The sequence below is a fragment of the Saccostrea cucullata genome, unplaced genomic scaffold, assembly GCF_032062105.1.
Source record: "Saccostrea cucullata isolate Sc308-1 unplaced genomic scaffold, CSIRO_AGI_Scuc_v1 ctg7257, whole genome shotgun sequence".
NCBI lineage: Eukaryota > Metazoa > Mollusca > Bivalvia > Ostreida > Ostreidae > Saccostrea > Saccostrea cuccullata.
In genome coordinates, this window is record NW_026927960.1 from 17,921 (window position 1) to 33,222 (window position 15,302).

At 29.9% G+C, this 15,302-nt stretch overlaps 1 protein-coding gene across 1 annotated transcript; it reads right to left on the bottom strand.

Annotated features, from left to right (window-relative positions):
* Window positions 1-1,541: 1,541 nt before the first annotated feature.
* Window positions 1,542-11,440, bottom strand: LOC134276007 (C-type lectin domain family 4 member C-like). Its single transcript, XM_062758279.1, has 11 exons — window positions 11,413-11,440; window positions 10,921-11,100; window positions 10,380-10,444; window positions 7,679-7,756; window positions 6,516-6,545; window positions 4,616-4,805; window positions 4,249-4,290; window positions 4,040-4,090; window positions 3,280-3,359; window positions 2,986-3,088; window positions 1,542-1,909 (listed from the first exon to the last, which is right to left on the bottom strand). The coding sequence occupies exons 2-11, from the start codon at window positions 10,937-10,939 to the stop codon at window positions 1,704-1,706; spliced, it is 864 nt and encodes a 287-aa protein (XP_062614263.1). The 5' UTR covers window positions 10,940-11,100; window positions 11,413-11,440; the 3' UTR covers window positions 1,542-1,703.
* Between the last annotated feature and the right edge of the window lie 3,862 nt (window positions 11,441-15,302).

Consider the following 15,302-nt stretch of genomic DNA (forward strand, 5'->3'; position numbering starts at 1 on the left):
AAAGATATGTATTTTAATTTACATGTGCATATGTATGTGAAGGTATATTATGTCCTTAATTCCTAAGTAAACGTGTTAGGTAATATATCTTATTATGTTCCCCAAACGAAGTTGGGGAACATATTGTTTTTACTCTGTTTCTTATTATTATTATTATTATTTTTCTTCTTCCTGGGAAAAACGAGTGATCTTGTAAACTACACATCCGACTAAGGTAAAATGTTTTTAGGGTCAGTAGACATGTTATGTAGATTTGCCGAACGAAGGTCATTTTGCGCGCACGTGCTTGCAAGAGCGCGCACGTGCAACACATGAAATGACCAATATAATGGATATTGCTGTAACTTTTCTTTTTTTTGATGAATTTTTTTGAAACTCATAATGTAAGGATATATTAGTAGTATAGACAAGATGGCATGGTCAAAATAGCATATTATGCTCTATTGGCTGAGACTAAAGTCTCAATATCTTTCTTGTTTCTTGTCATAATCTTTTGAAATTTTGAACATAGTCCTACATTATGAAGATCTACAGCATGATATATAAAAATTTTTGAAAGCATGCGCATTGCTGCAATCTTTGGCTGAAAATTTCAATGGCTATATCTCCTTTGCTTTTTTACGAAATGCTTTGAATTTTAAAACATAGTCATGCAGTAGGATATCCTAAAATATGATATAGAAAAAAATTCATGAAATCACGCGCATGCACGTGTGCTGCAATCTGATTGGCTGAAATTTTAAATGGCTATATCTCCTTTGTTTTTTTACGAAATGTTTGGAATTTTAAAATATAGCCATTCATTTAGATATCCTTCAATACAACAAAGATAAAAATTTATGAAATCACGCGCATGCATGTTGCTGCAATCTGATTGGCTGAAACTTCAAATGGCTATAACTCCTTTGTTTTCCAACCAAACAGGATGGAATTTAGAACAAAGATAAATATAAAGAACTCCTACAAGAAGGTGTAGTCATTATGCAAAATGAGTGTATTTTTTAATACTTTTGGATTAAATGCTTTGATATTAAGTATATTAAAATTTTAGATAGTTAGACAAGATAATATCGTTACGAACATGAACACGCAATGCCTATTTTTAAATATATTTTGTATTTTTCTGGGAAGACCTTGATTAGTCCAAATTCCATAAAGTATTTCTTAAAATAGAGATTACAGGGAATATGGCACCAAAAGGGAGTTCGGGAGCGTTTGGGGAACATCTGTAACGGTCCCCGTTACAATTAGCACTAGTTTATTTATGCTATTCAAATAATTCAAATAATTTATCTTTTTATTTACATTTTTCTTTCAATCCATTCGCTTTTTTTATTTATAAAGGAACTAGAGCATATTATGCCTCTAACATACGTTTCATTCTGTGTTTCTTTTTTGTCAGTATTTATTTAAAAGAAAATATGAAAATTTTATTATTATTGTCTCTTTTTATTTGTCTTGATAGATATAAAACATAAAAATAAAACAAAGTACAAAGAAATATTAAGTAAAATTCGAGCAGAAGCAGTGCCATGGCACTTGCAAGTTTGAATGCGCTATTGGGGGATAAACTAATGCAAATAATTTTACACTTAAAACTAGGCAAACGGGACAAATATGTGAACAGGGTATAATATGTACTTTAAAAAACAGATAAAAGAACTGTCAAACGTATTTTTTCTAGATAAAAAGTCATCTATTTATCAACTCTGCAAAAATTCACATAGAAATCTTCTCCTGTTTTCACAATAAACATCATTCCACGCCGATCCAAGTTCCAAACAATTTTCAAGTTGGAGTAGATTATTTGGTTCACCATCTGTCCAGGCAAAAAATGTTATATTTGTGTTTGTAGATGCCCATTTCCAAACACCCTCTGTTTCTATATCTGTTCCCCCTGCCCATACACCTGTATAAATAAATAAAATCAAGAAATGAATAAACAAATACATATATAAAAATTGATAAATTGGTTAACCAATTTATTGATTCTTAATATTTAGGATTTTCTTAAAGCACTAGCACTTTTGTAAAGCAATGCAAATCTGTAAACTGGCCATGAAACACGGACCCTCTTATATTCTAGAGATAATAAATAAAGGAAACATACGCAAAATGCCATTCTTAAAGCTGAACATTATTCGTAAAAGGAATGTTTTTGCAATAATCGATAGGACTCTCGCTTTATCTGAGGGCCCCTATATATAACGATAAAGCGGCTCACTTAGTCACTGCTCTGTGTAACTAGTCGTCACCGTTGTAGACGGACGTATGCTATAGTACATGTACATGTAATACATTACTCAGTAAGACAAAAAAATTACTGTATACTTCTTCTAATGCAAGAAAGAAAAATACCGAAGAAACATATAATAGTTACGCAGGTCAGTGCAATATACAATGAGCAAATACATGTAAATGCAAAAAAATGTGTACAAAGGGAATGCAAAAAAATCTGGAGGAACACAGGTCGCTATTTCACGCCATACCCGTGACAATAAAACAGTTACACTCTACGTGAAACGAATTTGAAGAGTATACCTTGATGCTGATATCGTAGATAGTAATATCAAAAACGGTGCATGTCTTTTACAAGTCGCGTTCAGCTTTATTGACAAATCACAGTCTCAAGACTGTTACTTAAAGCGTATTTGACAATTTTAGCAAAACTGAGGCAACAGGTGTGTAAGCATACATGCAGTGTGCATCCTTAGATGTATCATCAATGCAAGTTTGTTCATCGGTTTATGTTACGATTAAAGACAATATAACTATAGTAAACATGTAGAACTTGTTTAATCATTGGATAAGGTGGAATTTTAGAGTTTTAAAAAATGACGGACTAACAATTCGTATGAGACATGTCAGCAATACAGCTCTTACGATTAAAAATCCAAATAAATCAGAAAAAATAATTTACTTTAAACTGTCTTTCAAAAACCAATAAAGTTGTTTCATTGCAATGTCAAAAAGAGTACAGTGTACCTCCAATGGTGTTGGTCACACTCAAAGAGTTGTTCACAATAAAATTATTCTCTTCTTCTGTTTCCACTTCTGCTAATTTTCCACCAATGCCAGAACACCAATCCTATACACATAAGAGAAAAATTCAAAATATTTCATGACACAGAATTTTATGGATGTACATATCAAATTTATTTCATGCGCGAGTCGAAATTTTTTTTTTTACTCGTAAAAATATACGATTTGTTACAAATGTCCTATTAGTGTAGTGAAATTGATGTCCAGCGCCTTAAAATTGAACAATCTTTTAGTCACCTGAGACTGTATCCAAGTCATTCTTCTCTGAAATAATATGTAAATGGACTTTCCATTCGAAGACCATGTGTGAGGAGTCTCTAAAAAACACATTCAATATAATTTATGTAAATAATGTAAACATATTAAGTGTTATAATAATAAAAAGCCACTATTGTTTAAAAGTATGAAAGAGAATTCGTTCAACCGATAATAAGAAAAGTTAAACAAAATTGAATTTCATGACAGATGCCCGAAATTCATTTTTTGAAATGTTCTATTTGAGAGACATAGGTCTTCATGAATATAAACCGTTCAAATATTTTTTTATACTAAATGAAAGCTCATCTGTGAATAATTGTTGTTCATTTATGGGGGGTCTGTGTTTAACGAGAGAAGCATGAAATTTATTGTTTTCTATAATTAGTTTATTTTTTTTTTGATTGATTGATTGATTGTGTACTGTTTAACGTCCCTCTCCAAAATATTTCACTAATATGGAGACGTCACCATTGCCGGTGAAGTGCTGCAAATTTAGGCCTATGCTCGGCACTTACGGCCTTTGAGCAGGGAGGGATCTTTATCGTGCCACACTTGCGGGGCCTCGGTTTATATGGTCTCATCCGAAGGATCGCCCCATTTAGTCGCCCTTTACGACAAGCAAGGGTGTACTGAGGACCTATTCTAACCCGGACCCCCAAGGGGAATTTTTTTTGAAAATAAGACCTGATTTTATATGAAAAATACTGAAAGAAAATAAGAAAAGTGATTAAATACTTACCGATTATACTTCTTAAACGGCTTGTTTGCTGTTGCAATGACTGGTTTAGTTCTTTAAAAAAAATATAAAAATGTAATTCAACATTTTAAAAAACACAGAGTACACGTACTTGTATGTTCAATACTTATTCGAAATCGTAAAAACATGGCCATTTTAAGTCTATATAGCGAGACTTCAGTTATTCAAAATAAATTCGGAAAAAAACTCACCAATATTTTTCCTCTGATCCTCTTGTACAATTATAGTGTTCCCTATTACACAAAGATATAACAAGAAAATGAGTAATATAATATTAACTCTAATATATTTGTTTTGTTTTGACTATCAGTATTCCATTAAAAGGTGGAATGGGAGCGGTGTTGGGAGATAGGTTCTTGGAAAATTCTTTTAATAACCTTTACTTTAGTCAAAAATCCTACGTTACCCCTAAATTTGACTAAAGTGCACCAAAAACATTGGAAGGAAGGGTCAACTGGCCTATAATGTGTATTTTTTTTAATAGTATATTACTTTGTGTCTTAAAAAGAGGGGGGATAAACCCTGCCTCCCTACTGCATGTACGAGCATGTAACTCACCATAATTGCTATTCTGCTTAACAGCAAAAAATGATGCCATCGTCACAAAACCTCCAATGAGGCAAATACTGGTGATAATGACAATGATTGTTTTGATAGACACACTGGGTTTCTTATGTTTTTCAGTTTCATCGCCAACGACAACACAATTTCTTTCCTTGTGATTGGATTTTTCATGGTTTTGTCGGAGCTTTTAAAAACAAAAATCATGAATATGCACTATGTATAAAGCAGAAAAAATGAGAAGATACATTCAAGAATAAAAATTAACAATTAATATTAATATAAAACATATATCAGTATGGAGCAAAATTTACGTGAACATGCATTTAAATATCATGCCTAAAATGATTAATTATTACAATAAAAAACGAGGGGTGATCAAAGTGTTTGTGAACTAATTAAATAACTTACAAATCTTTTATATTGTGTTTTAGTGTTGAATTTGCTAAAAAGAGGTCCTCTTTGATTTTTACGCTCATCTGCAACCAATCTGCCCATCCCTTACAAAAAATACTATAGTAAACTACAGTAAGCTATAGTTAACTATAGTTTACTATGGTAAATCAAAGTTCCAAAATTTACACCATAGTAAATCAAAGTTCCAAAGTTTTTACTATAGTAAATCAAAGTACCAAGGTTATTACTACATGTATAGTAAATCAAAGTTCCAAAGTTTTCACCATAGTAAATCAAAGTTCCAAAGTTTTAACTTTGGTACTATAGTTAACTATAGTAAAGTATAGTAAACTATAATTTACTATAGTTTACTATAGTATGTTTTTGTTAGGGATGCCCAAAACACGTTATCTAGGCGATCATGTTTTGTAGCATTCATCCACAGAAGCTTAAAAATTTTTCCGACTCTTATATTTCTTACTACTGTAAATCATTAAATTTTCACGACACCTTATTTTCGCGAGATAGTCTTTGACTCTTGATTAGCGAGACAAAATTTTCACGAATTATGGCTATTGCTTTTTATAATCTTTAGGAAAACTATTATACGCGAAAATTAAATTTTCGCGAGCATACTGTTGCGTAAATACGCGAAAATCAAGTTCTCATGAATAAAAAGTGATTTACAGTATGCAAGTTGTTTTTATTTCTAAAAAAAACAATCTAGCTATTTGTCTAAAAGACAAATTAAGGCGATAATATGCGTGGATAAGGAAGTCATTTTCCAAAATAAGCATGCTGACCATCCTAAGCCGAGTCCTCTGCAGCTATCTTTGGAGGGTCGTTGATTCAATGTGGATAAACTATGGGTGGCTCTTTTTTATCATATCTGATATGTTTAAAGTCTAAAGTAAAAGATTTTTTAGGAATTTAATAATTATATCATTGTGAAGATATTCAACTTTTTCGCGTATTGTAAATTGGTGATCTTTCATATATAATATTCTTAATTAAAAACACATTCCTTCCCAGCTTGATTTCAAGGGGGAGCAGAACAAAGACATTATCTTTAAACACCTCCCTCCCTTCACTAAAACAACAAATCCGATTAATAAATTAACTCATAGAAATATTTTGTCTTCATAAACCGCGTAAAATTTACTATGTACTACTGCAAAGGATTTTCAAAGATACATGTTTATCTTTACAGCCCTTCAATGATCGATAAAGACCGAGTCAACCATTTTTTTGCCAAATGTGACCTCTATATTGACGTGATTTTCACATTCTGATGTCACAAGATTTAATTACTTATGCTATTTATAGAACATGCATGGACTATTTGTGTCAAATTTCATTCGGATCTGAATTGTCGTTTTTAAAATATAGAGAAAGCTCGCGAACTTTTTGATCTCCCATAATATGATAAAATTATTTCAAAAATTATTTTACAAAAGCAGTCAATAGAGTAAGCATTTAACAATTCACTAAATATACTTACCATGTCATATCTGCCGATTTCTTCCCTTTTCTTTCATAAAAAAATTCACAATTAAATAAACATATTATAGGCTACATCAAAGAGGGTTTAAAAAGTCATGTTTTAGACATATATTGTCAATCATTCATGGAAGATTTTTGCTAAGGTTCGTGTAAATGCAACTTCGAAAAGATTTGACCAATATTAGAACAATAAATGACATCATGAGCAAAGTGTAACATTTTTAAGGATAAGAAATAAAATGATTTGTTGTTAAACGTCCTTTTCGAAAATTGTAGTAATGGTAGTCGATTTAAATAAATGATACTTTATTTATATTTAAGCTTATTGCATATACTATTTTGACTCTACTATATAATTGTGTTTATTTTACATGTTAAAACCTAAACTTTCTTTCCAATATTCATTGCATTACTTTTTAAGTGTACTTACTATATACTGTACGTGTACAAAAATTTGCCTATTCAAATATTAGAGCATTAAATTGGTATGGAGCTATTGGCGTTATCATGAATTAGCGCTACATACATGTATATCCGTGCCGTGTATAGATAACTGATTTTTTAGCGGTATTCATGAATTGTCCTCACCAAAGCCGCTTAAATATGAAGCCCAATTTTTTAAGTAAGCATACAGTATTTGATTTTTTTTTACTTTTTATACGCAAATATTCATACAGAAATGAATATTCATATTATGACAAATGTATTGTTTTCGGGGATGTTGAATGTATTTATAGAATTGACATAAGGTCATGTTATATCATTATGACCTTAATTTAAGTAGATTCATTTTCCTCTTTCATAATTTTCATCATCGTGAATGGTTTATCATCATGACATTGTAATTTATAGTCATGGACAATTGTGGTCGTTTATTGTTGCCATAAAGTAATCATACGTTTAAACAAAATATAGTCTAATTTTACCTTTGACAACAAACAAATAAAGCTATTCTGTCAAAGAAGAAATGTGTAGTTTTCAAGGTCTTAATGCTGCATTAATGTCTTCTGATGTATCAAAATGTTCTTTAGAAGTGCGCATTAAAAAAGAATAGTTTCAATGAATTGATAATTTAAAAGTTTTAGTCAATAATAAAAAGGAGAAATATTTGGCTTCTGAAGGCATGTAATCATAAACAAACATAACTGACACAACACTTACCAGAGATTCATATGGTCTATCTTTCCAGTCTTGTAAGGCTACAAATGCTGGGCGCGGATATTCATCCTGGATTTCAACCTATTGTAATCATAATAAACAATAAGATAATGAAGAGAGAGAGAGAGAGAGAGAGGGAGAGAGAGAGAGAGAGAGAAAGAGAGAGAGACACGTAGAGAGAGAGAAAAAATTACTAAATAATACAAAGTGTTGAACATTGTATAAAACACGGATCCCTGGGAAACCCTGAGTTAGGGTTAGGTGCCTTGTAAGAGTAACTATCCCTTGTGTACTTGTCTCCATCACTTTGAGCTCTATGCATTGAACAAAAAAACCGATCAAATCAGAAAAAAGAAAGAAAACCAAGTAGATATTTTACGGATCATTGATAACTACACATTTAAACTGTTTATATCCCCACTGTAAAAGTTGGAGGGTAAATAGTGATTGGGATGTCCGTCTGTTACCTCTATGTAACTTATCTCTAATCTGTAACTCTTCTTATACAACTGAATGAAATTTAAGGTCTTTCCACCCTCACGATATTAATGGTTAAAAGTACAAAAATTTCATTCAATAAAGTTTAAATTAACCAATTATTGCCAAAAATGTATAGGTCGCCATATCATTCAAGATGGGAGACGTAAATAAACAGAAGCATATATGTCAACATAAAAATTGTACATAATATGTTTACAGTATCATAAATATTATGTAAAAACATATTAAAATGCATAATTCTGATGCTGAAAGTTCCTAAATACTGTAAACCAACTTTTATTCGCGACGACTTTATTTCGCGATTAACCAGGGATAAACTAGTTCGCGACGATTAATTTTCGCGATCAAGCCTTTTGTCATCCGTTTTTAATAGACAAATGTACTATAAGGACTGGTTCGCGAATAAAAGTTGGTTTACAGTATTTGCTACATAAAAGATACTTTTGAATTGTGAATGTCACAATGTTTAATGCTTATAAGGCCTTTCCAACGTTTTTCTCTGTTTAGCGTCCACCCATCTTTCTGAAAACTACCTACCTAGTCGCAAAAAACACACAAGCCAAAACATAAAACACAGGCTTAAAAGTCATAAAAATGACGCCCTTCAAATGATTTGATCTAACTAAACTGCGTTAATAGAAGAAATATATATTCTAAGCAAAAACAAGGGATTAAATGCTTGAAATACACCCAATATAACTTTACTGTACATAATTATCTGGAGAAATTGACAAAATTAAAAAAATTCGACTAAATAAATCAATTTCAGGACTCCTGATGTTGTGTGTGTTTTCTTATATGGGGTGTCAAAAACCAAGGCGCACGCTAACGCTAAACATAGAAAAAACTTGGAATGGCCTTATTAACGAATTTTCCGTTATTTTGTACGGCGTAGGCGTATACAAGATGAATATCGATAAAATCCAACTTAAATTGTCAAAACAATCAATAAATAAACTTATAAAAACTCATTGAATGTTGTTTAAGTCAACAAATATCATTAATACGCGTATTCTCCAGAATAATTCGTCCTTGACCATGGCCATGTTGACATTAACGACAACGCTCATAGCGAAAGTTGCATACCGACGACGTCCCCGATTTGCTATGGTTCGTTCAAAGAGTTAGGGAGAATATGGCATCTATAGGATGTAAATATATGAATTTGATGCTGATAAGGCAAGAATCTGAGGTACGTTTCTTTTCCATATCACAACGATACCAACTGAACTGATATGGAACGTCGAGAAAATGACAGCATGATCAGCGATTTTTTAAAAATTCACACTCGTGATCCGACAGTGACATGTTCATAATATTCCCGTCTCTCAGTCCTGTTTATTTCCTGTTTTGCTTTTTTTTTATTTCAAGTTTCTTGTAATCATAATTTCGCTAAAACGAACTAGAAGTATTTGTTTTCATTGTTTTTACAACAGCCTAGAAACTAGGTAAAGAAAGTAGTTCTGATTGAAAAATTCATCGATGTGTAAACTTTCTTTTTTCTTGAATTTGTTCTCATCCAATCAAAACACAGGGAATCAATAAATTAAATTTAGATTGAAATTATTTATCATTACACTTATGGAAAATCATTCTTCCAGAATATATTGTTCTATTGAGTATGCATTTAATTTAATAACAGTGTTTGTAAAAACCTATGACATCATAGGAGGGTGAAACTACCTGAACGAGACTCTCAGAGAATCTAAGTGTCATCCGCGTGCACCTCTGATTTTTACTTTTTGATCGGACACATTGTTTGAGTTTCCCATGGCAACACATTGGCACTGCCATTCTATCTTTAATATTGTAGAGTACCCATCCTTAACCCGCAACTCTTCTTATTCCACTGAATAAAATTTAATTAAACTTTCAATTTATTTAAATTACATAATATCATTGTGCACTTCCTATTCCTTTTTCCATCTAAAACTTATATCTGGTCTCCCAGAGCAAAACATGACCTTTATAATCATATGGGAGGCGGTGGTATCATTCAGAGAGCTCAATTCTCGAAGTACACTGTACCTCTAGTTATAAATGAAAGAGTTGACTGCATAACGAATGAAAAAGTCAGTTTTCAATAGATAAAGATACTTGTTACATGTCACATATATTCATGTTTTTAAAGTTCTTGCTTATTTGCTAGTTTGCTGTTGTGCACATTTGCTTTTTTATGAAAACATTTTACAGTGGTACTTACATAATCTTCATTCATATTTTCTTTCGAAGAAAGCGTGATTTTGTGTTGCTCATTCCTCTTCGAATCTGTACTAAAGAAACAAAAAGTATCAACATGTTAAATTGCAGTTTAAAATATGCGACAAATTAATAAGTAAAAATACTTTTCGTCTAAAGATAAAAAAAATTGATTTAAAATGCAATTGTGAGTATGAAAGTTGACAGTGAAAGCAAATTTGGAATAAAAATACAATTCAGCTACAAAAACTCGAGATCAACGATCCTATCTAAATGGTACATGTTCTTGATTTTTAATTATTTTAGTCTGAAGAGTGGACAGATTTAAATTAAAAATACAAAGAATGTTTCTTTGTAGGTAAAGTTCAGAAGACTGAAATAAATTTTAGGCCACCTTTCTAAACTACATTTGAATCGTTTGAACTAGTGTCATTTACATTTGAAAAGAATTATTTTTTTTATTTAAACGTTTCGAAAAAAAAGAAACAAAATCAAAATTCCACAAGGTTTAAACAAGATACAATGTGAATAATATTTTAAATTACCTTTTGAGTCTGCACTCATAAGTCCATTGTCTCACTATATTACCTAAAGAAACCGGAAGGAAGGAAAAAGCTAAATTCGTCCGTGACTAACTTTTTTTGTGAAAGCATACTACACCCAATGACTCTCTAACAAAGAAAGTGACCGAGCTCAGTTTGCTATTCAATTTAATAAAATGTAATCTGCGAGGAAATCCGAATTCCAAAACTGAATCTGTAGGGCTCAGATTAGAAAATAAACCAATTATGAAATACACAGACATATAAGAAGAAAAAAATGTAATAAGTGAAGTCAATTGATATAATTTATAGAGAAATGTCTTAAAAAAATATTTCATGACATTTAATAATGCTGACTTTATATAAGAATGTAAAAATTAAATTCATCTCCAACAACCAAACAGTTTAAACAAGCGATACGAATCCATGATTTCTTTTTATTAAAGCCTAAAGAACATGTTACATGTACATGGAGTGCGCAATTATATTTCTCACCAGTTTTAACTGGTCTATAAGTGGTTTTTCCTGTATAATATCCTACAACTCTTGAAAACGTACACGAAAATGATAGAAATGTCCTTCACTTCTTAAATAGTCATTGAATTCACTTAAAACCTTGAGTCGCGTACACTCAGGCGTCTTTCTTATACCAAGTACGAAGGACTCACTTTTTTATGACAAGCAGGGAATAGCTTAAGGGTGTTACAAATGATATTTACAAGTGTCATTTTGTGTAATCAGAGGGCATACCTCTAAATTTGATGGATATAGAGAAGGTGGTCAACATTCAAAAGGATTCCGTCTAAAAAATTTTAAATTCTAGAACAAAAAAAAAAGATGTATTTTTGAGAGGGAAGGGGAGCTTTTATATAATATGTACATACAATTCAAGTGGACAGGTACTTAACAGGGGAATTCAGAATCTCACTACCTAAACTTATCAAAAAAAGACTCTGATGGCTCAATTAAAATATAAATTTACGGAAGCCCATTTAGGACCTATCAAAAAATATTTTGGAATTCGTTATAACGATTTTAAGAATTCGTTATAACGAATTTAATTTGTTATAACAGATTTATTGAATTCGTTTTAACGAATTTAATTTGTTATAACATATTCATTGAATTCGTTATAACGTATTTAATTTGTTATAACAGATTCATTAAATTCGTTATAACGAATTTAATTTGTTATAACAGATTAATTGAATTCGGTATAACGATTTTAATATGTTATATTATATAACTTTGTGAAAGATTGGTGTATGAAGTACTTTTTTTTAATAAACCGCTGAAAGCGAATAATTCGCAGAGCTGCCTCGTTTTCACTTTCGCTTCAGACAAACATGGAAGGTAGCAAGTTGTAGGTGAAGAAAATTTAAAAGATATAGTGAAGAACTATGAGGCTGATAATACAAAAAAAAATTACAAGGATATCTGTGAATATTTTTCGGGAATACAGTAATACTAAGCAAATTTCATCTGTAATAACAGTGATTTGACGGTGTTTCGTTATAAAAAAATGTAAACAAGCATGACATGTCAGATTGTATCTTATCTTATAGACAGGTATTTATAATTTATCAATGCATTTATTCTGCAAGTGTAAACGACTTAATCTGTAATAACAGATAAAATCTGTGTTATAACGAATTCAATCTTGCAAATTGTTATGATATGGGTTAAAATTTATTATGAAACAATTTCCTCTGAATAATATTCTAAATAATAACAAATTAACATTCAACTTATTTACGACTATTCAATGTAAACATGTTATATACAAATTAAAATTAAATTTGGGAAATTAGTATTTATATAATATAATAAATATGGATATACACGGTCAATATGCAAAAATACTTTTTGATAGGTCCTAAATGGGCTTCCGTATAAATTATATTGTTAAACAAATCATTGTAATAATTGATAGATGTGTAAGAACTCTTCTTGACAAATTAAATTGTGTTGCTTTGATGAATCTGTTTCTAATTTTTACATCAAGAATATTTAACGAATTTCTGTAATAACAGATTAAATTCTTATAACATTTCAACAAATCTGTAATAACAGATTAAATTCGTTATAACGAATAAATCTGTAATAACAGATTAAATCGTTATTGAATTCAACAAAGAATAACAGATAAAATCCGTCATAACGAATTCAACAAATTGTAATAATGATAAAATTTGTTTATTCAGTAAATCTGTAATAACAAATTAAATTCATTATAACGAATTCAATGAATCTGTTATAACAAATTAAATTCGTTATAACGAATTCTAAATATCGTTATAACGAATTCAAAAATACTTTTTGATAGGTCCTAAATGGGCTTCCGTATAAATTATATTGTTGTCAAAACAAATCATTTGTAATAATTGATAGACATGTAAGAACTCTTCTTGACAGATTAAACTGTGTTGCTTTGATGAATTTGTTTTTAATACATCATATTTATTTTCAAATGTACTTTCCACATTTTTCGAAATGGAAGCGGTTTTTGATGCGCATTATGTATCGTCACAAATCTTACAGTAAATTCTTTATGACAAATATTTGGAAGAAAACTCTTTATTAAACCTAACACAAATAAAACATTGCAAAAAATTTAAAAAGATGAAGAGAATGTTTTCCTTAATGCATAAATAAATATTTTGTATGTGTAAATTTTTTATTCAATTCAGATTTCTATTATTTTAAAAGAAAAACATGCGCAATGTGTTTCGATTTTTTTGTGTTAAATGCTGCATCATGTGGTCGTTTCGTTATATGTAGTTTACAATACTCTTACATTATAAGATTTGAGAGTTTATAGAAAAAATCACGTTAAAACGTTAATGTATACTTCATTAAATGCATCAAAATCCTGTTTCATATCATGTTCATCATCTCAATTATTTGAATATGCATGAAAATTTTCAAACCTCTATTCATGTAATAATAAGACTTAAATATACCTTACTGGGTTTCTATCATGATAATTTTATGTATCTCAAATTCATATATGTATCTCAAATTCAAATTGGAAATTTAACTATCCATCATTTTGCCTCACACATTCACTCATTCCTTATGTCAATTTTTTGGGAGAGGGACAAATCATTCATTTCTTTGGCTGTCTTTTTAATATCAGCTCCTTTCTCCAAATTTTCAAAGTCTAAGGACACATGAATCATAAAAATGCATAAAGATGAAGACAAATGTCTTTGTAAGAATTTTCCTAAATGCATAAACAAATATTTTGTATGTGTAATTTTATTTTATTTTTTACAACTCAGTTTTCATAAATTTAGGAAAGTCTGCGAGAGAAGCATCTTTTTGATAAAGTAAATAATGGTTTACAGAATGAATTGATTTTAAGTTTTCGAAAGAAATCTGAAACTTTGATTTATAATTTGATTATTATTTAATTTCAATTTCATGTGTCATTTCCGATAATGTTATGAAAAAAAAATTCCGAGGAACAATCGGTTCAAATATGGAAAAAAAAAATAAATGAAATTCAAAATAATTTTTATTGAGAAAGTGATGTAAGGAATGCAAAAAATATAAATGAAAAATAATGAATAAGTACATTAAAAAATAAATTTTTCATGGTAACAAAAATGTAGATTCCCTAAAAAGACAATAAACAATCTAAATGAGAAAAAAATATCAATCAAAAACATAGTTTTGTTAAATTTAAAATAATTATACTTAAACTTTAAAAATTCAACATAAAGAGACAATCAATCAATAACAATTAAATCAGGATTAGATGTTCCGAATCCGCCATTGATTTTTGGAATAGCAACATTTAATACGACTGAGAATTTAAACAAATTCAAGTTTGAAAATAATCGCATTGAAAATAAATATTATCTATGAAATGGAAACAAAAGTATATCTGCCATTTGGGCATGGTAAAGGAATATAAAATATAAATAAAAAAAAACCAAAAGAACAAAGAAAGTAAAACAAATTTCATTTGAAATTGAGTACTGTGTAAATCTAAATTTAATTACTATGGATTGTTTTTATTTTTTAGGCCACATCTCATTTCAAAACAAAAATACTATGACTCATCAAAAATAAATGAATATCAAATAAAACAATTAATACATGGTATATATTGTCTTCTGAAAACATAGTTAATGACTTTTGAGGGTAATCTCCCTTTGACTAGAAATTGGCGTAAACACTGTCATTTCTCAAATATTCTGCAACAGCCTCATGACAAAGCTGATATTCCTCCTAAATCAGAAAATAATTAAAGTGCAATAATTATGTTTTTTCATAAGAGTTTTTTTTTTTATTTCAAAAGGATGTCGTTTATGATATTTTTAATAATCAATTATCAAATAAATTTGTCTTCATTTATTTCCATGTGAAAATCTATC